This window comes from Seriola aureovittata, chromosome 21, assembly GCF_021018895.1.
Source record: "Seriola aureovittata isolate HTS-2021-v1 ecotype China chromosome 21, ASM2101889v1, whole genome shotgun sequence".
Lineage (NCBI taxonomy): Eukaryota > Metazoa > Chordata > Actinopteri > Carangiformes > Carangidae > Seriola > Seriola aureovittata.
In genome coordinates this window covers 5,807,831-5,832,409 of record NC_079384.1, presented here as the reverse complement: position 1 = coordinate 5,832,409, position 24,579 = coordinate 5,807,831, and the positions used below count along the sequence as shown (strand labels likewise).

The 24,579-nt window shown below is 43.1% G+C and overlaps 1 protein-coding gene across 2 annotated transcripts in view; it reads left to right on the top strand.

The window, feature by feature from the left end:
• trrap (transformation/transcription domain-associated protein) overlaps window positions 1-23,240 on the top strand; it is an 81,741-nt gene extending 58,501 nt beyond the window's left edge. For both annotated transcript variants that reach the window (XM_056365940.1, XM_056365939.1), the window contains 11 exons: window positions 1,363-1,564; window positions 3,112-3,273; window positions 7,377-7,467; window positions 7,870-8,075; window positions 9,177-9,438; window positions 15,052-15,277; window positions 15,688-15,905; window positions 16,743-16,927; window positions 17,927-18,130; window positions 19,895-20,089; window positions 21,985-23,240. In XM_056365940.1, coding sequence (XP_056221915.1) covers window positions 1,363-1,564; window positions 3,112-3,273; window positions 7,377-7,467; window positions 7,870-8,075; window positions 9,177-9,438; window positions 15,052-15,277; window positions 15,688-15,905; window positions 16,743-16,927; window positions 17,927-18,130; window positions 19,895-20,089; window positions 21,985-22,269 — 2,236 coding nt within the window. In that variant the 3' untranslated portion in view covers window positions 22,270-23,240. The remainder of the gene's footprint in view (window positions 1-1,362; window positions 1,565-3,111; window positions 3,274-7,376; window positions 7,468-7,869; window positions 8,076-9,176; window positions 9,439-15,051; window positions 15,278-15,687; window positions 15,906-16,742; window positions 16,928-17,926; window positions 18,131-19,894; window positions 20,090-21,984) is intronic.
• The last annotated feature ends 1,339 nt before the right edge of the window (window positions 23,241-24,579 follow it).

Genomic DNA, 24,579 nt, shown 5'->3' with positions numbered 1-24,579 from the left:
ATGCACGCGTGTGTGCATGTGCAGCCACATGTGCTCAGGATTTTGGGATCATTCAATTAAACGGGTGTCAGAGATTTGACAGTCTGTTGGGTGCCTGCGCTCCTGTTGAGCCGGGTAGTAGAAACTGTTAATGTACTTTAGCACTGGCAAAGTGACTGAGGCAACCCCATTAAGTATTACTGGAGGGTCTTCGGCTCTGACTCCCATAGCAATCAAGCTCCCATTTCTTAATCACATGCCAAAATGCCTTTTATAATAACACATTTTAATTGATTGGCTTGGGAGACCATTTCACTATAAGTAAGTAAGTAAGTGGGAGAGTAGTTTTGGAAGCATTCCTAAAATGGAGGTACATTTACTAACTGTAGCTCAGTAAGGCTTTTTCATTGACAGGCCTGTCTCCTTGTTTTGACTGCAAGGTAGTGCGTCTCGAGGTGCCTCTTGCATCTTATTTATTAATCAAAGGCTGAAAGGTGTGTAAAAATTATTCAGACTGCGTGCCAGCGAGTGGTTAGAAACCGCTTGGCGTGGTGAAAACAGCTGATGAGTCAGAATATATTTCCCTGTCAGCATAAATGGTGCAGTCAAAACTTGGGTCTCCTGCCAGACTTCACCTGTCTATTTCTTTGCCTGCAATTTAACTGTGTCCAAATTGAATACTTTAAGTGTGACTGTTAGATTGCAGTGCCAGGATAAAAATCCCAAAGATCCTCAGGTTTATCAGCCTGCAGATTTCTCTAAGCGGTAGCAATGCTCTTCACGGTCAATGTATTTGTATACAGATAATACACTGAGATTTTTACCTTGCTGAGACTCTGTCATTTCCGATTAAATAGGAAGATGTTAAGCTCATATGTCACCCAGTATTAAACGGATTGATCTGCACAGTATGATAGTGCTGGGTTAAACTCATATTACAGTGTAGCAACGCAGCTGAACCCTTGGTGACATTAATTCATGCTGGGTTAAATGCTTACTCTGTAATGCCAAGTGGAAAGGCCTTGAAGATTACAGCAAATGAAATATGGTGCTTATTGATGTGTAGTACATAATATAGAATATGATCATCATAATCTGTTTCTTGCACACTCCATCTTTCTCTTTTTATTTTGCTCCTTCAATCCCCCTTCTCCAGTCTTGACACAAATATTAAATCCATCTCTTAGATTCATGCAGCTCTCCCCCCCTCTCTTTAGCGTCCCTCCTTATTTTGTCTCTCTTTTCTTCCCTTTGACTTCCCTTTCATCCAATCCATTTTCTTCTACTTCCCCTCCAGCTGTCTCCCTTCGCTCACTTGCCCTTGCCACTTTACCCCCTTTACACTCTTTAACGCTCTCCACCTTACCTCCCTCTTTGTTCCAGGTCAGAGGAGGCCAACAAGGCCTTTTCAGCAGCTGTACAGATGCATGATGTCCTAGTGAAGGCCTGGGCCATGTGGGGTGACTATCTGGAAAACATCTTTGTCAAGGACCGCCAGCTCCATTTGGGAGTCTCCGCCATTACCTGCTACCTCCACGCCTGCCGCCACCAAAACGAGAGCAAGTCCCGCAAATACCTAGCAAAGGTGATAAGGGATCTGGGAAAGGAGGCTTTTTGTGTGATTATACATGTTCAATTGTTGAAGGCGCAATGAGAAGACAACATCACTGTTTATCTCTTGTCCTCAGTTGTTGAGGATTCTCTCTCTCTCTCTCTGAACATAGCGTGTCAGTAACTGCTTCTGCATCTAACCTCTGTTTCTATAAAATCAGTAGCCTCAGTCAGGCCTTTTTCCAAATGGGGTCACAGTTAATTCCCTTGTTTCCTGACCCTATCCAGCCCATGTATTATTGGTGCTGATGAGAAGACTCTGCCCCACTCCCACCCTCACTCCCCCACCCTCTCACCCTATCAGCCACAGTTACAAGCAGAGAGTAGTAATTTGATCGATTACAGTCCAGGGGTACACAATGTGGATGGGCTTCCATGGCAGATCGATGGTGGAGTGAAGGCCATCCTCTGGCACACGGGGGGTTAACAAACAGTCCAACACTACCATACTTAACAGTTGAGTAAGCCCCGTGTGTGAGGTAAAGGGATGGACTCCTTGCTAACAAGCATCCTACCTTCTTACACAGACACACACCAGTGCGTTCACTACAGTCCCTCCAGAGCTCAGCACAGACAGAGGTCTATATGCTCTCATACTAGGTTGAGAGCTCCTCTGCTCTGCTATAATATATTCAGGTCAGGTTGTGCTCAATATCAGAAAAAGACGCAACATCAAATCAGATGATCAGAGCATAAAATGTAAGAAATTATTGCAAATTCTTCTTTTTTTGCTTCATTAAAAGCACTTTTTAAAACTGGACTGTTTTCTATTATTAGTGGACTGGAGAGGGCTGAGAAATTGTAAAAACTTTATTAAACTGCCTGCTGGGTCTCTGTTTTCAAAGAGCCACAGGAGAGTCAGATTAGAGAGACTCATCTAGAGAGCGAAAGCTACCAGCTACCTCTCTGTGTCAGGCTGGATAAATAATAAATACGGCCTTGCCACGTCCAGTGTTAACATCAGGCATTACTGTCATTATCTGTTCTAATAATGGCCTCTACTAGCTTCACGTTCCAGTTACATTTTTTTTCCTGGTGACCCTCCCTGGTATTGTGCTGCCAAGCTGGGTTGGCAGCGCTTAGTCCTGATGGATGAAGTGAGATGACCAGTCATTATCAGTAATTATACACAATCTGTGTACCCGGGTTGGCTCACTGAAGAGAGCCTGGGGGGGTTTGAGTGGGGTTAATGTCTTCATCATAATCTAGATGCACACACAAGCGCACCAGGGGAGGAGAGATCACCTCCACATTGGCTCAGCTTTGATCATAGGGAGACAGTGAACTCATTCCTTCCTCTGCGGTCCCCTTCCTGCTGTGAACAGAGCCAGGGAAGCAGCAATGGGTCTAATTGATGATAGAGACCTTACCTCTTGTAACTTGGTGTCTTACGATAGTTGTTTTGTTGTGAAATTTATGGAATATTCTAATTTAGCAGAATAGTGTTGCATTCAATTTGTTGTTTTTGTCGTTCCTCTCTTTCTTACCTGTGTCTCCTCCTGACGTCACTTTCACCTCTAGGTGTTGTGGCTACTCAGCTTTGATGACAAGAACACCCTGGCAGATGCCGTGGACAAGTACTGCATTGGAGTCCCGCCCATCCAGTGGCTGGCGTGGATACCGCAGCTCCTGACCTGCCTGGTTGGTTCAGAAGGCAAACCTCTGCTCAACCTAATCAGCCAGGTAAGGCCTCTACAAACAAAACAAAACAAAAAAAGCCAAAATCCTCTTGTTTGTGTTGGTAACTTCCACCGAAAACATCTGTCAAACAGCATTGTCAAATAATCTTACAATTTAGAATATGTTCTTTTCCCTGCCCTTGTTGCATTTACATTTTGTAGTCTTAAATTTCGTGCCTGGATGCCTGCCCCACCGATCAATCATTAATGTTGTTTTCCTTGGCTTCTTTCATCCATTTTTGGGGGGCACATCTGGCTGGTGTGTTAGCATTAGTGCTCAAGCACATCTTTCTAATCAAGATAAATTAACTGCATTCACGCCAACGTGGCCTCTCTCTCTCTCTCTCCTGCTTTTCTATTTACCAAACTAAGCATTCAGACTCGTTCACTGTCCCTTTTAGCAATTTATTGGCTTTCACCAGTCCCTGGTGAATTGGTTCTTAAATTATTTGTTCAAGAAATGATTATAAAGTTAATATCGTACGCATCCGCACTGCAGGAACAGAGCTAGTAATTAAACCGAGGACTAATTTGCTTTGCTTAATGGAGTATTATTTCTGCACAATTTGAAGAGGTTGATCTTCAAAGAGTAGTCTGCTATAACAAACAACCAATCCTCTCAGCAGAGCAGGAATATTGTATAGAGGATATGAGAGAAGGAGTGGAGAAGGAAAAAGAGAAGGGAGGGAAGAGACAGGGTTTTAAAATCCAAGTGGGTAATGTAACAGATAGATGTAGTAGCATCGTGAAAAGACGGACCAAGTATGTGATGAAGTGATGATACTTTTTAACATGCAGATGGTTGATTGCTAAGCCTATTAACAACCTGGCTTAATGCAAGTTAGCTGTTTAATGAATATGCTGAATAATTTGCATTTACGTTTTTATCTTGGATTTTTATAGACCGCATTAATCCTTTTTTAGGTGTTTTATCTATCTAAAGGATACTTGAGCCGGACATCTGGTTGTTAATAGGTTGTGGCCTCTTGAGTTATAGTTGAACCACTTAAACTAGTACCTGCCTTTTGCATGTATATGAATGGAGAGGTTTTCCATCTTTGGAGATCCAAGCCTTCCTTTGGTCTGCCTCATCACCCTGTAATGAGTGAAGGGTAAAAGGTTGGCACTCTTTTCTTCTTCTGATTTTTTATGTAAAGAGAACCACATTTTAATGCATGGCAGGCTTTATCTCTGCCGCTTGCCTGAATTATTTAGAGTTTCTCTGCGGCGGCGGGATGTTTAAAAAACGTACGTTGAAATATTGATGAAGGTGAGGAGAAGAGCGCCTGGGGGCAGGCGGGAAGATGAATCAGAAGTTAACAGAGAATCTCACCACCCCTCCCCACACGCACTCCCATCCTCCCTTGCTGCCTCCTCCTTGTCTACCACTCGCCCTCTTCCCCTCAGCCCACCTCAGCCTCACCGAAATATGACATTTCTTATCTTCCCATTAGCGTGCTGATCTCTGGTTCCTCCTCTTCCTCTCTGCCGTACTTCCTCTTTCATCTTTAATGCTGCTGTTAGCTGCCACTTAGAACTCCCTCTCTTCTCGTTACTCCTGACTCTAGTCCTTCACTTCTCATCCCAGTGGTGTAATTTTTCATTCTACATCTGTCTTTTTGTCAGAACATTTACTGTATATTCATAAAAATTGAAAATATGAGATTTCGGAAAGGCAGTGTAAACAATTACGAACTCTGTATAGTTAGTTGTTAGGTGCAGAGGTGTGTATACAGTATTCACTTGACTTATTTGCAGTAGAAAGATGTAACACTAATTTATTTTAAGTTGTTCGTGACTGAGGCTGTGGCTTTTTGTACTGAAAGCATTGTACTTCATCGACTTTCCTTTAGCCGGTAAAGAATAGTTAAAGCCGTTTGGTGGTGGCTAAAGGTGCTTTACTATATAGCTCACCATATGTAGTTGAATTTCCTACAAGTTTTCCTTCTTTCCTTTTGTATCATCCAGGCTGCCCAGACTTAGACCTCCAACAGCAGCAGCCTCTTTCACCACCGAGTTAATCCTATCGGTCTCCCCTGCTAGTTGTGAGTTACCTGCATTTAGGGAACTGAGTGTCTTGAAGAATTTGAGACCTGCTGAGATCCAGAACAGCTCTTATAAGTAGTCCATGTAGTCCAAGGAGAACTACAGTATGTTCTAGTTAGCTGTTGGCTGACCTATTCTCACCTTTGGCAGCCTTAAACCTAAGCTAGTTTTTGTGTGAGCTTGATTTGTTCGGCTCGAGAATCCCTCTGAAGAACTGGGCTAGGTGTCAGAGGAATGTCGATCGAGTCAAGAAAAGCTTAAAGATCCAAAATACATTTAGCCTGAAGTTAAGGTGTGGGAAAAAAAAAAACTTCTTCTCTCTCCTTCTCCATCTCTCTCCTGTATCCTCCACCAGCACCACCACCACCACTATCCATCCTCAACCCGCCTTTAATCAGTATTGAGCCCAGTTTTGTTGTTGAGACGTGGAGGTATCCCTTTCTGCCCCTCAGGCGTATGGAGGGTCTAGAAGGGATCAAGTAGCCATGTAATTGCAGCCTGTGAAATTTTGCTCTGAGATCTGAGAGAACCTTGTGGTTTGGTCTTCTACCAATATCCAGCGGTCCTAAATCCAGGCTCACAGATTTCTTCCACCTAGAGTCTCTATGAAAACTCTGTACTAGTTTTTTTTTTGTTGTTTTTTTGTTGTTTTTTTTTTTACAACCTGGTTATTGTTTTTGTATTTGTCATCATTCCTATCAGTTTTAAAAAACTAACAAAAACCTCCAAGATGAGACTTAAAATGAGACTAAGAATAAGCATATAAATTAATATATTGTGTGTGTGTGTATATATATATATGTTACTCTTGGATTATATGAAAATGCCTGTCCTGTAAGATTACCACCTTGGAAATGGTCTAAAAAGAAAAGCTGCGGGCAAGAGCTTATTTTGCCTCTGCTTATAGTTTTTAAAAATGGCAGATCATGGCATTTTAGGGAGCTTTGTCACAGCTCATGTTCTACCTTTAGGCACTCGTTTTGTGCAGTCACGGTGATAGCCAAATGTCAAACACACACAACTATATCAGTGTGGAGTTTACCTCTCTCAGTCAAAGGGTGATTCCTTTACAGTTTCTGTGTGCAGTGTGTCACAGTGGTCGCCCTCTTGTGTATTAGAAATTAATTTGGTGACGAGTGCAGAATTTGGATTGTTTGAGAATTACTAAATCAGGGAATCATGGAATGGATGATTAATAAAGGAAACCTACAGTATGTGAATTTGCCTTAACTATACCTTGATCCATATGATAAACTGAGGAAGGAAAGAAAATATCTACCACATATGCTGGTAAGAGAACTCCCTAATTTTCCGTTTGAAAGGTTTGTTCATTTCTTGGTTTAGTAGCAGAAATTTTACATGAATTGAGAATTTTGATTTCATAAAATGATGCATCTTGGATGCTGAACTTCAGGCCATGTAGCTAACTAATCCTACCTTCACACTGAGCTGTAACCTGAGACAGATTTATAAATTATACACCAAAGGTATACACTGTATTCACCTGCTACCTTACTTATCAAAGGAATCCTACTCCACTAAGTTTGAGGAGAATTTGCTATGCGTTTAAAACTTGAAACCTCATATGTCCTGACTTCAACCATTAAGCCTTCCAATGTTGTCAGTGACTTTTCTTGAAAGTCTTGAGGGCAATTTCATCATCAGTCACATTCAGTTTTGTAATTCAGCCATGACGTGTTTTTAACTTCCATAACTCCCCTGGCTCAAAGCTTCAAACACTCCCTCTGTTATAGCAGAGGTTTCTGGCTGTATCAGTATGATCTCTCGCTTTCTCTCTCTCTCTCTCTCGCTCTCGCTCTCTCTCTCTCTCTCTCTCTCTCTCTCTGTGTCTCTCTCGCTCTCTCTCTGTCTCTCTCTCTCTATCTCTCTCTGACACACAGACACAAACAGTATCTCTCTCTGTCCCTCTCGCTCTCTCCATCTCCTCCTTCTCCACCTCTGTCTGCCTCCTCTCTCTCTCTCTCTCTCTGTCTCTCTCTCCTTTGTGGTCCTGAGGGGGAGTCTTTGAAATGTAATCTGTGACCCTCTTTTATCTGCTAGGTGGGACGAGTGTACCCCCAGGCTGTCTACTTCCCTATCCGCACCCTTTACCTGACGCTCAAGATCGAGCAGAGGGAGCGCTACAAAAGTGGTACGTAAACATGGCTGTGTGTAGTGTGTTTCTTCTTCACCACGCTCTGATGATAAAAGCTTTTTGAAGTTAATATAGAGTTAATATATTTAAAAGTACATATAGGTGAAGAAACAAGTTTATAGCATATGGAAATATGCCATGGACCATAAAACTTTCCACATTGTTTTTCTGAACTGCGAATCTGTTCTTCAAAATGGTTTGTACTTTAAGAAACTGTAGAATTTACCCATGGTTTTTTTTTCCTTCGGTTGGGTCTTCCAATCCTGATTACGCTCTACTTTTCTTTCTTTTTCTACCCATCTTTCTCCTGTTTCCTTTCTTTCTCCTTTATTCTCCTCTCTGTCACATCTCCTTCCCTGCCGCCTTTTCCTCCCTCCTCTTATCCACTCTTCTCCCCAGATGCATCTGGACAGCAGCAGCCCAGTTCAGTGGGAGCCCAGCCTCACTCAGGGGCCTCCGACCCCGGGCCTATCCGGGCCACTGCCCCAATGTGGCGCTGCAGCCGGATCATGCACATGCAGCGGGAGCTACACCCCACCCTGCTCTCCTCCCTGGAGGGCATCGTGGACCAGATGGTCTGGTTCAGGGAGAATTGGCACGAAGAGGTGAGAAGAACAAAGGTGCTGGTTTCGTGTGTGTCTGACTTTGTCGCTACGTGTGAGTTTCTGGCAGATCAGATGGTGAGAAAATAATACAGCTGGATGTGAGAATTGTCATATGCATCTGTGCATATGTGTGAAAGCAAGTTGGCGTGCTGATGGCGTGTATATGTGTATCACACCACCTGGTCAACCAGATGACCACAGTTTGGCAGATACTGTCTCTCTGGTGGTCCAACACAGCTGTTTAGTCTAAGGTGATATGACTTGTCTGCTAATAGGTCGTCACTGTCTTCTATCCCTGATTGAAGTAGCGTGTTGCCATAAAGAGGCCAGGCTACTGATGATTATATTCAAGACAGAATAGCCAGTAGACCCAAGAACATACTAGATACTAGATTTCCCCCATAACTTAATTATGTCTCAGCTGGAATTTTCTCAAATCCCTTATGTTGTCAACTTCAATCACTCATTCAGCCTGCGCCTTTTTTGGGCTTGCATATTGTGCGGGTGCCAGTGCAGGTGAGGTTGGCCTTACACAATAGTCCAAATCTAACTTGGTGCCGCCTCAAATTGTTTTAACCATGCTGGGCGGTAACTTGTCTGTGGGTGGGGGTGGGGGGGGGGGGGGGGGGGGCTGGCAGAGGCAGCAGGAGGAGAGAAGACTGAGACAGGTGATGGATGGGTGCGGTGAGTGTGTAGGATGGAGCAAGGGATTTAGGCCTGGAAGTCTTCTGTTGTGTGTGTGTGTGTGTGTGTCCGTGTGATTATCTGTGATGGTTTGAGGCACACAGCAGCAGCTGCAGGCTCTATGCTTCGTTCCACTGGGCAAGCAGGGGCACAGGAATGCTACACCATCATCACTTCACCTCTCTCCCTTGCTTTGGTTGCTGTATGACATCACACTGCTGCATCTTTGCTTAAGAAAAGTGTGTGTGTGTGTGTGTGTGTATATATATATATATATATATATATCTGTTGCTTAGCTGTGTGTCAGATGAGGTTTTTCAGCTTTAATTTATGCAGAGATTGACAGAGATCAGACCTTATTTAGGATTGGAGAATAATGTCATGGCAACTCTAATATTACTATAACTCTCTCTGCAGGTCTTGAGGCAGCTCCAGCAGGGCCTGGCTAAATGCTACTCGGTGGCCTTTGAAAAGAGTGGGGCAGTGTCTGACGCCAAGATCACACCGCACACACTCAACTTTGTCAAGAAGCTGGTTAGCACCTTCGGTGTTGGCTTGGAGAACGTCTCCAATGTTTCCACCATGTTCTCCAGCGCCGCCTCCGAGTCGCTAGCCCGCCGGGCTCAGGCCACAGCCCAGGACCCTGTTTTCCAGAAGATGAAGGGGCAGTTCACAACAGGTTGGTTGGCTTTTTAAATATACTCACCTCCTGTATAGACATAGAACTATACAAAACAGACAGGAAGAGAAACGACCATTGAGGAGCCCTTTCATTTTGAGGTTGTTGTTTACAAATGCCCGCCCTCTGTTTCCTGTGTTTACCTTTTGAACTTAGTTGTTTGTTCACTTTAGTTTTATGGCTGTCAGTAATGTTAACATTTAGCATCACTGGTATTACCTTTTTCCAACCTCATCATAACAATTTTGAAGAGACTAAAAACGTGAGGCATATGTTTTCAGGCAACAAAGAAAGCTGTGTGAGTATTTGACAAGGTGAGACAACTGGGCATGTAGTGAAACCAGCAACACCTCTTATCTCTTCTCCCTAAAGCCCTGCATCAGACATCAGCTACCTTTCAGCAAACAAGAGCAGCATTGCTGTTACTGTATGTCTACACTAGTTTAAATGATAAGCCAGGTGCCCAACTGGCCTCTGTAGCAATAAATTGAACAGGTTACCTTGTGTCTGCATGGACACTTGTGCTGCTCATATCATATCTGCCAGGACAGAGTGCACTGTCGCTTTGAGCAGCTGGAGCATTGGTGTTGTGCAACGTAATTAAGGTTTCCAAACAGATGATTTGATTTCAGTGCGGGGTTGGGGCTGGTGACTGGTCAGAAATAGTTGTGTGAATGAGTGTTTGTGTGTGTGTGTGTTTGTGGGTCTATTTGTCTGCTTTATGTCTTTATTACACGGCATTTCTAATCTAAGCTGGTGCTGCACTGCGGTGATGATCTCAACAACCCGTCAAGGTTTGATGAAATAAAGCAGAAGACTTTATTTTGCTCCTGCCTCTGCAGAAACTATGAAAGAAATAACTCAGTGTGTAAAAGTTCAGTTTTCAGTCTGAGTAGCATTTAAAAGTCTGTAAAACACTATATCTCTCTACTGAAATGCACTCTAATGAAATTACTTTATTTCTTGGCAGTTTTTTGTGTCAGAGTGAAATGGATTCTCAATGTAGGTTTTATGGACTTGAGTCCACCCGAGGCTGTAGTGATGTGAGTTAAGTGATTTTCACCATATTGGCACTGGGCAACTTATGCCATTTTATTCTGACATGTAAATTTATTTTAACTATCTATTGTTAAAGACAAAGTACTACCAGCCACCGGTCAAGTGCTGTTTCATTGTAAGTTGTAGCTGCTGTGTTATCGTCTTTGTCAGGAAACCATTGCATTGAAAGCATTGTTTACAGTCAGTGTGCTATAACAAAAGTGAATATAACACTAAGATATTGGAACAGTTACGTGAATTCAAGAGTCTACTTCTACTTCAGCCACTGAGGCACAGAGATGAAACATTTTATTCCCTTCCTCTGCTGTATGTTGGTGTAAAGCAATACCAGAGTATCTATTATATTCCCAATACAGTGAAGATCATTCATTGTAGAGTAGAATTGGGAATGAATTACCAACACAAATAACTCTTGACTGTGTGGGCTCACTTAAGTATTCAAGGTAAGATGATATACCAGCAGTGGTTCATGTTGGGCTATCATTAGAAACATCCACTGTTCTTTGTTTTACTTGATGTTGAGTTATAGACCGTATCCAGCCCAGTCTTCAAATTGTTGATGACACATTTTCTACCTTCCCAATCGTATTCTCTCAGGTGTTGTACGTTGATGCAACATCAAAGATTAGGAGTTGGAAAGACACACTGCTATGAGAGGCAGTTCTCTGATCTGTCCTCAGTTTTGGGTTTTGGATTAACACATTTGAAAAGAAAAAGTCTGTGATAAACCATGTGTGTTCTTGTAAGGCAATGTTGAAGCCTCCAGTATTTTGGGCTGCATGTTGAGATTCATATGAAAGCTGTGGAATCCAACAGGACAGGTGCAGTTGTTGTTAAGCCAAGGCTCCCTCTGAGACATTTTCTCAAAACAATCATTCCCCTGTTTTTGGAAGCCACGTGTCTGTTTTCCTACATTACATAAGGGAGTTGAACACAGTTCACTGGACCTGGTTTAAACAAGGACCGTCCGCAGCTCCAGCAGCTTTTAGTGTTCAAATAAAACTCTTTGCTGTGTCCTACGGACTGCACATACATGTTCACTGAGTTACTCTCACAGTAAACACCCCGGTCTTTCCTCTTGATTGCTCGTTTTACCTGCTCTGCTCTTCAGTGCTTTTCCCATCCACTGGTCCTGAGACTGGCCAATAAAGCTGAGGACATGGAGAGCAAGTGAATGAGAAGCAGCTAGGGAAAAATTCATCACCTGACTAAGTAAGAAAAAGCCATAATATTAGGAATAAGAGCCTAAGAGGAAACATAAAGACAGGTGTGATGACATTAGTGAGCAAAAGCATGGGAACGACGCATGGACTGACTGAATGAACAACACAAACAAGACTGATTGAGACTCACGGTGAACGTTGTGCTGATGAATCTTACCAGATGTTGCAGTGCCAGCTGTGCTCACGCAGCCAGGCGTCACCAGGGCTTCTGCCTCGCAGGGTGCCTGCCGACCATCGCTACCCAGCTGTCCCCACGGCGACGTGGGAGCAGGGCCGACAGAGACTGAAACCACACAAGCCTTCTAGAGCGGAACAAACAGGGTTTACAGAGCTGCTGAGCAGCCAAGCTCCCATTCCCCGCACCACGTTAGTGGCTCACTCGCTTTCACAGGGTTTGTGGGCCGGAAAATATGGGTTTATGTTTGCACATATAACATTTGGCAGCAGGGAGGCATTCAAATCCAATTACGGCGAATGCTATTTGCATGAGTTACTGTTTTAGCACTGGATCTGTTCCAGAGACTTTTGTCAGAAGAGCTTTTTCTGAAAAAAGTTTCTTGGCTTTTTAATTCTTTGCCTGAATAGTCATTTGTCATGCTAAAATGATATTTAACATAGTTAAATGTAACTCATTATAATTCTGTATAGCAATTTGGCTTAGCACCTATGACCTATGTACCTTCATTCAGAAGCTCTAAATATGAAACTCTACTCCCATCCATGCTGCTGTGATGACGCTCACAAGCACAACCCACCAATCTGACATAATAAAGTCGACTCGACTCCATCTCACCACACACGTGCGACACATAATATCCCGCAGTCAGTAACAGGGCAGTACATGAGGGAGTGATGGTTGTATATACAGAGGTGGCCCACCCCCTGAGTCTGGATCCATAATTTAGTACACCAGAGCAGATTCTCTGCTGTGGTCTGTCAGGCAGGGCAGGTAGGGCAGAATATTAGCCCTGGTTTCTACACACAGGTCAGAGAGCAGCCTGGTTACTTTCCACACCACACTCTCTCACACTCTTTCTCTCAGCAGCCTGTTCCCTCTGCTAGCTGACAGAGCAGGGGTCAAAGATGAGTTCAGGGGGGGCTGAAAATAACTCTTCTCTGGTCTTACTGGCTAAATTGCACTCACTGCAGAGCACTTCTGCAGTTTCTCTCAGCAGCTGTCTGTATTTTTAACATTGCTACACGTTTACAAATCACTGTCCATGCAAAATAAACGTTCTATCAGAAGGTTAATTATGACATTTAAAAATATCACTCTTATATTAATGAGACCAATGGATAAATTGGAAAATACTTCTATTGACTGTTGACTACTATTACTGAAATACTGAAAGTGATGAAGCGACAGTCCGTGCATCATGTGCAATAACTGGAGCGCTTTGTAATGGTCGGCCTGAGGGGGGCACCACAGTGTTTGTTAGTTTTACTAATTGTATTTGACTGAAACAAGGAGTTTCACATGTTTTTTCTTCATTTGTTTACACATAATGTGTCATGCACGATGCACCACTGATCTGGTTTTAACAAGAGATGTGGAAGTGCTGCAGCTGACCATCACTAACACAATTAGAGCACAAAACAAGTGAAATATTGTTTTACCAGTTGTCAGAAAAGTCATTGTTGTTTGTGTTTAACGAAACATTTCATTTTAACTACTTTAAATATTCGTGTATTTAGTAGTTATAATAGCATAATGCCTGTGTATCTTGTGCAGCTGTCTCCAGATAAACGGGTAAATGTTTTATATCTGATAAAGATGGAATGATATTACTGTATTGCTTCATGGCTCTGAAGGAGTGGAGCATGTCCCGCTTTTTCTATTTGTAGGCATTATACACTTTTATGGTGCTGAATTGTTGTCGGGTTGCAATTTCTCAGGACTGTTTCAATTTTACCTCTGGTATCGAGGCAGGTGAATTGCAGGCAGACGGATAGCGAAATAGGGCCACTCCGAAAAGAACATTGGCTGTTTTAAAGGGCTTATTTAAAGTATTAGGAGGTCTCACTCTGGGAGAGATTGAACGGGTTTGAAATGGCAAGGCCTTGCAGTTTCATGGATTCATTATAACAGGCAGCACAACGGGGTGTACTGAAATAGGAGAGGTAGATGTTTGTGTGTGTGTGTATGTGTGTGTGCGCATTCATGTTACAGAGATGTCCTGGGGGCTTTACTCTAAAATGGAAAACCTGCCTGGCTCACTTCCCCTCCTTCTGTTGTTATTGCTACAGCTCATCACAATATGTTATGTGCAATATGAGTTGTGACTTGAAACAGGAATTTAATACTTTAAGACTCTCATTTTTATAGCTCTAATTTAATCAGCTCCCTTCCTCCGCCAGGGAGCTTTAAGTCGATAGAGCAAACAGCTCTCCTTGTGCTGCCATCCTGCCATGAATAACTTATCCGTGAAGTTCTCTTAAGCAAGGCACTGCACCACACTGCTGGAGTGGAGTGACCAACGGTGCCACACAATATTTATAATGGACATTTCCCAGATGTAAGTTTGTGTAACCACTGCCCTCCCTTAGGCCATTGCTGTGAATAACAAGGTGTTCTTAGTACATGTTACTGGGTAAATAATGGTAAGGTAAATACCCAGATCTCACTCTAATTAATCTTAACCATTTGCGGTTTCAAACAGCCGTTGCACCGACTGCAATGAAAGTCATTTGACCAATGAGCGTTCGAGCGCTATCCTTTATGATCTGTTTATTTCAGTTTTATTTTCTTACTTCTATTTTGACACTACTTTGAGTAGTACTTTTGTGTTTGCTGTTCGCAACCCTTTATACTATTTTATTTGGCAAGGTCACTCAGAAACATCCGTATTTATAGCATAAGTATGGGCGCATATAGCTTCAGGGGAGGTTAAAGGTCAAACACACCTGGGAGCTGCACTACTGTTAGTCTTGTGCTGTTTGCAGCTGGGAGCAGCTCCAGTGGAGCGTTTGGGGTGTTAGTGTCTTGCTGAAGGGCATTTCGAGGATAGGTGAGTTAGGGAAGGAAAAGTGTAAGACACTGACCCGCTGAAAAGACCTTCTCAGGCAGCCTGAGGATTTCATCTGGCCACTATCAATTCACATTTTTAATTCACATTCTTCTTTCAGTCATCGATACCAAATCATTAAGTTCACCAGGCCCTTGTCATTTAAAAGCTATTTGAAGCACAGGTGATCTTTTTGCTTCTCTGTTCCCTGTTATAAAGGCAGGTGAGAAGAGTGGGAGACGCTTGGAGAGTTGGGGAAATAAGGAGATTAATGAATCCAGATTCTTGTTGTTACCGTGACTTTTTTTTCTTTCCTCCCCTACCAGACTTTGACTTCAGCGTGCCGGGCTCCATGAAGCTTCACAATCTGATCTCCAAGCTGAAAAAATGGATCAAAATCCTCGAGGCCAAGACCAAACAGCTGCCCAAGTTCTTCCTCATTGAGGAGAAGTGCCGCTTCCTCAGCAACTTCTCCGCACAGACAGCTGAGGTGGAGATCCCCGGGGAATTCCTCATGCCCAAACCTACGCACTACTACATCAAGATTGCAAGGTAAAGGACTTTTCCACACACGGACACCTGGGGCTAGTAAACCAGAGAGTGAATTTACACCAGCCGTCAACCAAAAGCCAGCTCTGCTCCGCCAAGCACTCATTACATTTTTGATGCCCTTTTCTGTTCTACTTGATACTTAGTTCATACTTCAGTAAATAGTTTTAAATGGCAGATTAATGTAGAATTACCTACACATAAAAAGTATAGGCAACATGCTTATTATCCTGTCTGGTTAAGACTGAAACCCCCAGTGATTTTAATCCAAATTTGAAATCTTTATTTAATAAATCTTGGTCATTTTGAGTCAGAAATATACAAAGTTTTCACTAGCGTGCTCTAAAGAAGCATGTATCATTCCTCCCGCACCACTTATTGCTTCACTTCTGTTTCTCTGCACCTCTTTCCAGGTTCATGCCTAGAGTGGAAATCGTTCAGAAACACAATACTGCAGCACGTCGTCTCTATATCCGCGGCCACAATGGCAAAATCTACCCCTACCTGGTGATGAACGACGCCTGCCTGACCGAGTCACGCCGAGAAGAGAGGGTCCTGCAGCTCCTGCGCCTCCTCAATCCCTGTCTGGAGAAGAGGAAGGAGACCACCAAAAGACACCTCTTCTTCACCGGTAGGATCAGGGATGAGAGAGATGGGGCCTGTGTGCAGGAGGTTTTAAAACATAGAGACAAGGGATGAAATTTCACTAGGATTATGTTAGGAGCACTTCTCTGCTTTTTTATGCGGTATCATCACCAGTTCTCTCGAGGGGAAAAAAAGGTGGAAAGCAGCTTTTTTATTTTTTTATTTTTTTGCACCTGTTTGTCCACTGAGAACAGTTGGCACTGACCATCTCCTTTCATTTTTCTTCTTTCTCTCTCTGTGTCTGTCTCACTCACACACCACGCACACAATTTCAATTCGCTTTCAAGCGCTATTTCCTCTCTTGTCATCCCCTTGTGGTTTGCCTCCACCCAGATGTTTGCCCACTCTCCATTTATGCACTTGATTGGTTTGTTTAAGGGGAAATATGGAAGGGGAATTCAGCAGTCCCTTCCAACCCATTTCCTCCCAACTGGAATGGCTGGTATTGATTTGATTTGGGGTGCCAGTGTATGTAAATGTTTAGACTGCTTTCACTGGGAGGCCCATGCACAGCCTTTTACCTTCTTTAACCCTGCCTGGCGTTCATCTTCAGTGTAGCTGTTTCCCAACTCTTGAGTATTTTAGCTGTAGGTTTACACTGTGGTAAAACAGAGACTATTTGCTAGTAACTGCAGCCAAATGTTTACAGCTTGTGTCACTGACTCGGTTGTTTTCCCCTCTTGTTACCTCCTTCTGTCTGCCACTCTCTCCTCTTCCTTTTCCCCTTCGGGTTTCCCTACATCCCATTTCCTCCCTGTCGTTTCCCCTCCCCATCTCTTCCCCACCTGTATCCTGTCTTCTTCCTCTCCCTCCACCTCTCCAGTGCCCCGAGTGGTGGCAGTGTCGCCTCAGATGCGGCTGGTAGAGGACAACCCTTCATCTCTGTCACTGGTGGAAATCTATAAACAGCGCTGTGCCAAGAAGGGCATCGAACATGACAACCCTATCTCCCGATATTATGATCGTCTAGCCACTGTGCAGGCCAGAGGCACACAGGCCAGCCACCAGGTATGGAGACGGTCATCTACATCTGCACACATGCGCTCATAACACGGACAGCACATACACAGCAGCGCAGGTTGGTACTTGGCATTAATATGCAGTCTAGGTGAATGAATTGTGATTTAACAGTAGCCTTGTGTCTCAGGCAGCTAGGAAGGTTTAATGAGCATTTTGTCACTGTCCTGTTAAAATCACACATCTCCAAAACATAAGCTTTTGAAGAGTTAAGACTAACTGCTGTTTTCAGCTGCTTTGTGACAATTCATTTTTCAGATTGTCCAATTAGTTTCTGATTGTTTGATGTTCTCAACCCATAACGGAGCATTTGATTCTTCGGTTAATTTGAATAAATTAAAATCACCAAATTTGGAGATACGTGGTTTTTAACTGAATAGGGATGATTTGCTCTCATAAGTGAATCAATCAGCGGTTGTCAGCCAAGCTACTACATGAACCAAATAATGTGTTCTTCGTTAAAAACCATCAACATGAATCTGTCACCTTATTGGCTGAATGCACTACAGGCTGTGTTGTCATTCGCTCACGCTTCAAGGTCACAAACTGACCTGTTCCTGCAGACTGGTTATCACCCAAGCTAAAAAAAAATGTTGCTTTATTTTAATTATATTTTTTTGGCTGCACTGTTTTCTGTTTTATGAAAGCTTTTTTTTTTGGAAGATAATTTGTGTCCTCTCTATGATGAATGTCCATTTTTATGATGGTTCAAAACAGAGGTGAAATGGTGGGAATAACAGAGACCCTTTGCTCTCTGATTCTTAAGTACAAAAGCCTGACATATTCATCATTGATATTTTAGATAGCTAGATAATTATGTGCTCTCAGGTCGTCGACGTTTGGCCTTGGTCGTTTTGACGTTTTGACATAGGATCGTATTTATCTAATCGACTATTTCACAGAGTAAAACGGAAACTGAATATGATAACCAATAACGGCTCAACCACGGGCCATACCTAACCTCTACCCCCTCCTCCGGTCTGCTGCCAGGTCCTGCGAGACATCCTGAAGGAGGTGCAGGGCAACATGGTGCCTCGCAGCATGCTGAAGGAGTGGGCCCTCCACACCTTCCCCAACGCCACCGATTACTGGACCTTCCGGAAGATGTTCACCATCCAGCTGGCCCTCATAGGTCTGGCTGAGTTCATGCTCCACCTCAACAGGCTCAACCCTGAGATGCTGCAGATAGCACAGGTAAGAAAAACACACAAACATGCACAAACAGAGACGTGTTGTACCCACTGTCAAGGGCAAGTGGGATCCATGTGACAGAAGCTAATTGAATATATATATACACTCTCATAGATGCATTAAGAGATCACCATTACCCTCCTCATATCTGGCCGTATGAATTACCATTCTCCCCCATGACATTCACGCTGGGCCTATCAGTCAGCCAGTCCATGTCAATGCGAGGGATGTTTTGACAGAACATTATATTCAGTTCCCCTGCTCTACAGCTATCAAAGACGTTTCAATTTGAAGAGGCCGTATTTGTGTGTGTGTGTGTGTGTGTGTGTGTGTGTGTGTGTGTGTGTGTGTGTGTGTGTGTGTGTGTGTGTGTGTACGCCTTAGTCCACACACATCTGTCTGGTGCTCAGGGTCCACAGACAGCTTTCTTAAAGTCATTATTAAAGATGATTGTGTCAGTCGGCCACCCCTCCCTTCTGATCCTAATCGGCCTTTGCTGACAGGCGTTCCTCCGGGCAGCTAAGCGCTGGTATTAAGCCCCCTCTCTGCCTGTTCCACTCCGCAGATCCCATTAGACACAGGAGGATTACGGTGCGGAGAGTGTACGCACACACAAACACACACAAACACAGAGAGAGAGAGTGCAAGGGCAGGACATCACAGCAGTAGCGTCATGCCCCACCCTGCCTAAACAGACACCTTATATTCCTTTAAGTTGGTCCTCATGGAGCTGAGAGATGCTGTGAGGCATCGGTCCATAAGGCACCTGCTATTTGTTGTTCATTAATTCAGTGGTTTTATTTTTTTCAACACCTGTCTTCACAAGGAAAAGCCTCATCTCCTGAGAATCTGTTGAATTGCCCAGTGGAATTGTTTCTGCATCTCCTCTGATACTTGACATTTGTTCTTAAAATCCCCCAGTATCTGTCATTTTCTCACAGTCAAGTTCACTACATGTGCCACACTACCGTCGCGTCATCTTATTAACACCAGCCCCAAAATGAAGCCATCGCTGGCCACTAGTCTGGTGATTTAGCATTCTGAAGGCTGCCTCCACATCCAACTGTCTGCGGGCATATCGGAGTCTCCTGGGGGTTGCTGGTGTTTCAGCCCACTGCCTTGAGGCCCTCCGCTGGGGCCTGGAGGAGCAAATCACAGTAGGGGTAGAGAGAGAGAGAGAGACAGGAGGGGAGGGAGTTAAAGAGGAGGGAGGGGAAGAGGCGAGACAGAGGAGGAGAGGGAGCACGAGCTGGAATGAAATGCTCTGCTATAAAGCTGTCAGAGCCACTCACCTTTTCATATAAGGAAGCTTATCTTCCCTGGAATGGCCGCTTGTGTAGCGGTCCTCTCGCACATAAATGCAGGCTTAAAGATGAAAACTTGGCTGTATATATTTAAGTCAGCGGGGAGCGAAGGGGGGGGGGGGAGTGGGAGTGAATTGAGGATTATAGATGTTCTGCCGCTGATAGTTTGACGTGTTACTGTGTCTAGAGCACACAGATCAATAACGGCAGCCATTTCGTTTGTGTGAGCTTGTTTTGTAACTCCCATAGCCTTTCTGAAGAAGAGTCATTTTCTTGCAGGGCCTATGTGGCATAAGAAGACAGGAATATTTATAGATTTTTTTTTTTTTAAATATATTTTTATCTTTTTGAGAAGTGCTTTATTGACAAATGTCCCCCCTCTCACACATACAGTCCACCTCACACACTCATTTGTGAGCCTGCTGACAGCTACTTAAAATCTTACTCTGCTCTCTGTTATTAGGACACAGGAAAACTCAATGTCTCCTACTTCCGCTTTGACATCAACGACGCCACTGGCGACCTGGACGCTAATCGCCCCGTTCCATTCCGTCTGACGCCAAACATCTCTGAGTTCCTGACCACCATCGGCGTCTCCGGCCCACTCACCGCCTCCATGATCGCCGTGGCACGATGCTTCGCACAGCCAAACTTCAAGGTAACTTGTCTGCAAGAACTTGCCACATTATGATTATCCTGTGTTTTCAACAAGCTACGACTCGGAATAAGAATAATATTTTATTTTACAGATGAATATAGAGATTGAATATAGTTTATGATCAGAAGCTCACTTGTTGTGATCTTGCACATTTGATGGGAGATAATAGAGTTTTAACCATTGTTTTGGGAGATGTTTTGCACTTGAGCTGTTGTATAATTTTAGCTTTAATCAGGCATGTACACATAAAAGACAGTTTGGATTTCTGCAGTAAGGCCGCTTAAAACAACTTTTTGCAGGTTTTGTTTTGGACTTAAACTGAGTGAGCTTCCTCTCTGCTTTTTATCTAAGGCACAACCAAAACAAAAACAATGCAATGAAAGAAGGAACAGTCGGGGGGTTGTATAATGTATCTGCAGCAGGGCAGTAATGACAGGCGTGTGGTGCCTATGTATAGCTCTGGCACATACTTTAGGTCTTGCTGCAGGAGTGCTTGAGATGTAAATAAACACTCACTCAATGAGGGGAACTAGTTAAGAGCTAGTGCCAGAGTTTCTTGTGGTCAAAGAAAATGGACGTTTCCAGGGAACACAACAAACACACAACAATCATTCACTCAAATATAGTGAAGCCTTACTATATAAACAATCTAGTGCGGACTGAAACCATAAAAACGCTTAAGCTAAGAGTAGGGAACAGCATGTACCTAGTTAGGTGATGATTGCTAGTGTTGAGGCCCGTCATGGTTTGGATGGTTATGTATTTCAGTTCTGTGCCACCGTAATGAGCTCCTAACAACACAGAGAGATTTACCCAAGAATGAATGACACATCCTTAATTGGAGTTAACAGCTTTGTTTTATGTGTATGTTTGAGAATGGAAAATGGCTTCATATAAACTGAAGCTTTATCACGTTTAATTGCTCACATTCCCATGACAGACATTTTGAACACATGGCTCAGGAAAGTGCCCGTGAGACTGGCAGACCTAGTGTATAGAAACGACTTCCCTTGGCACATAATCAGATAGATGCAGCGGTTTTCAAATTAGCCAGGAATCTCATGAGCAGCTATAATGCGTTAGCTACCGCCAATATAGTTATACTCCGGAGCTTTGAAAAGGTTTTGCATAATTAACTAAATATATAAAAACTAAATATATGGAAGTCTGGTTATTGTTTTTTTGTTTTGTTTTTTTAATCGACTAGAAAAAACAAACAAAAAAAACCAAAGTACACAAACATACTTTTTCTGGAGCTTTCAACCTCATCGTGTGGTCTTCCTCAGTTGTCACCTAAGTATGGAACTTTAGTCATGTGTAGTGGGAATCTGTTCAAATGAAAAACTCACTGCAGTTAAAAGCTCCACGCAAAGCTGGAAAAAGGGACTTTGAGGTTTGGGGAGGTTTGTTTTTGTTTTGTTTTGTTTTGTTTTGTTGTGGGAGGTTCAAATCACAGTTTCCAAGGTCAACAATGAACTTAAACGCTCAATATGGAAAATATTTTCTTTTCGTCTTGTTGTCGAAACAGTAAAATAAAGTTTAAAAATAAGAAAAAGAAAGTTAAATTAGGTTTAGTAACATTTTTTTCAGACAGTTTTGTCAGCAAGATTTTGTGGCAACAGCAACATAATCACATTTTCACATTATTGTGACTAGTTTGACGAGATGAAACAAAGCAGTCAGCCTTTCATGCACATTTTGCCCTGAATCAAAGCTAAGAAGCTACACTGGTAAATTTGGACGCTGACTCAAAAGAAACTAACTACAGCGTTATCTGAGAAATGTCTCTAAATAAGAGCAGTGATTGTCTGAGGAACCAGCTACAGACGAAATGTTTTATTGTACACGTTCAGTTCTAAGAAAATTTACATCTCCGTTTCCTCTGTGTCTGATAGGTGGACGGCATCCTGAAGGCCGTCCTTCGTGACGAGATCATTGCATGGCACAAGAAGACCCAAGAGGACACGTCCATGCCCCTGTCCCCGGCCGGCCAGCCAGAGAACATGGACTCCCAGCAGTTAGTCTCGCTGGTCCAGAAGGCTGTCACGGCCATCATGACCCGCCTCCATAACTTGGCTCAGTTCGAAGGAGGGGAGAGTAAGGTCAACACCCTGGTGGCTGCAGCAAACAGCCTGGACAATCTGTGCCGCATGGACCCTGCCTGGCACCCCTGGCTCTGAGAAACCCAGAGGAGAGACGGGTGGGATGCGATGCAGGGCGAGAAAAGCTCTTTTTGTTCACGTTTCGAACGCACCTGACAAACGCAGACAACAGCTGTTAAATGTACGTCGCTCTTCACTGTGACAGAAGCCTGATGGACACGTTGGACTCTTCTTCTCTCGATCAAGGTACACTGAAACAGTTTGCGAAGTGGAATCAAGTTGAAACAAAGACCCTGACTGTCATATTGGCAGTTTGAACAGGGCCGGCCAGTAAGTTGAATACTCAAACCTGGACTGAATCTTTTTATGAAAACACAATTCCTCCTTCAACTTATATTTATTTTTATAACTAAATGACAAGGAGTCTTATCTGTGATGCCAGTCACCCCGTCTTTAATATGATAAGAAGGCTGTACAAATATTGGTGTAGGTATCATAATGAGCCGCTCATCAAGCTAATGGGACTTTTCTTTTTAACTTAAGAGATGGGAAAAATCCTGTTGTGGGCTTCAGCTGCATCTGTGTCGTATTTCACCTGCACCCAGATCCTGCATTGAATACATTTTTCCCTAAAATCATTTTGTCCTCAAATTTTGTATTTTTATTTAAACGGAAAACTGTGTAGCTTCTTTTTCCATCCCTGCTAAATGAGGAATTTTGCTGTCCTGTGAATAAGAGATGATGCTCTTTCATTTTTTTTTACCCACTGCTTGAACTATATTAAGATGTCTGACTATTCAAAAAGCCATTTTACTTTTCATTTGTTTTGTCTCTCCATCAGTCCTGTTGTGACTAAGTAAAATTTCAGGGTGGAATTGACACTGTCATAAGCTATAACTGCTGTAATGCAAATATCATTCCCAAGCTGGCTGTGTATGCAAATTCCTCTCCTTTTTGTAAAGGTACAAAGCCTTTTCCAACAGAGCTATTATCTCTTGCCTTGTAAATAAGCATTTTGTTTTAATAAAATGCTCTTTTTTAATACAGAAGCTGTGTTTGCTCCTTTTCCTTTCATCTCTTGCAATCTTTATTTCTATCTTTATATATAAGAATATAAAGACACTAAAGAACAAGTTTCAATTGCGTTCCTGATTTACATAAAGAAAAACTCTCAATTAGTTTTCTTCCTGAGTTGTCTTTTTTTTTTTTACCAGTTGTAAAACAGTAACAATAACCAGTAATTCCCATCTGTGCTTCTCATCTACTGCATCACTGTCGCAGCCATAATCACCCTGAAGGACGCACTCCTGGATATTATTGCGGTAATAACTCATGCTGTGAAATGACTCCAGACGAACCGCTCTCTGACGTTAAAAAGTCTATTGCCGTCATCCTTGCGGTTCACAGTTAGTAGACATTTATAGAGAGGCATTTCAGCGCAGCAGTGTCGAATCAAAGTGCGGCTCTGTCTCGTGGAGGTACAATAACCTTGTGGTCATTCCCTCCCTCTAGTTAGAAAGTCCTGCGGAGGTGTGCTGAGGCGTTTGTCTCCTCCCCTGGTGCTTGATTAATGCGTGCCAGTAGATCTCCGAGTGGGCTGGCCTCGCTTGACTTATACACACTGTCAGCAGGCCCGCCTGCACTCATAAACAAAGGTTATATCTCTGTTTGCCTCAATGCAATCCACGCGCACAGTCTCTGCCTCACAACATGTTTACACACTGTCTCCAACATTTCTCTTCCTCCCTGAGCCGCTGAAGAAAAGAAACACTTATGTCCATGAGGTTGTTTTCAACATTCACCATGAATTTCCTTTTTCTTTTTTCATATTTGCCCTCCTGGTAACTGTAGCGCGTAGCTGTTTGTGTAGTGTGTGTGTGTGTGTGTGTGTGTGTGTGTGTGTGTGTAGCCTTTTCAATTGGCTGTGATTGGAATTGTTTGTATGAATGCTTGATAGATTGTTTTATTTATTTATTTTCATGTCAAGTTGCCTGGTTTCCTGAAAAGACAAAACCATGTCCATTTAAGATATCTGACTGATTTTAGGCTTTTTCATGTTTGGACATCATTACAGAGAATTCTTTATGGTCACGAGCACCAACCACGCCTTGATGGGGAGCAACTGGATCAGAAAAAGGCAACGTTTCAACCCTGCAGGCTCTTCATCAGGCATTATATAGTAAATATTAAAATATTAAAATATTTAAGACGGAGAATCTACAGCCAGGCTCTTGCCTCTGTGAGGCTGTAGGCAGCTCAATAAATAACTTCAGCATACGAACATGCTCACAATGCCAATGCTAACATGCTGCTGCTGCTGCTGCAATTCATCCCACAACATTATTCACTCAAACTGGAAAATGGTGGCGCTAAAGGAAAAGTCAGGAT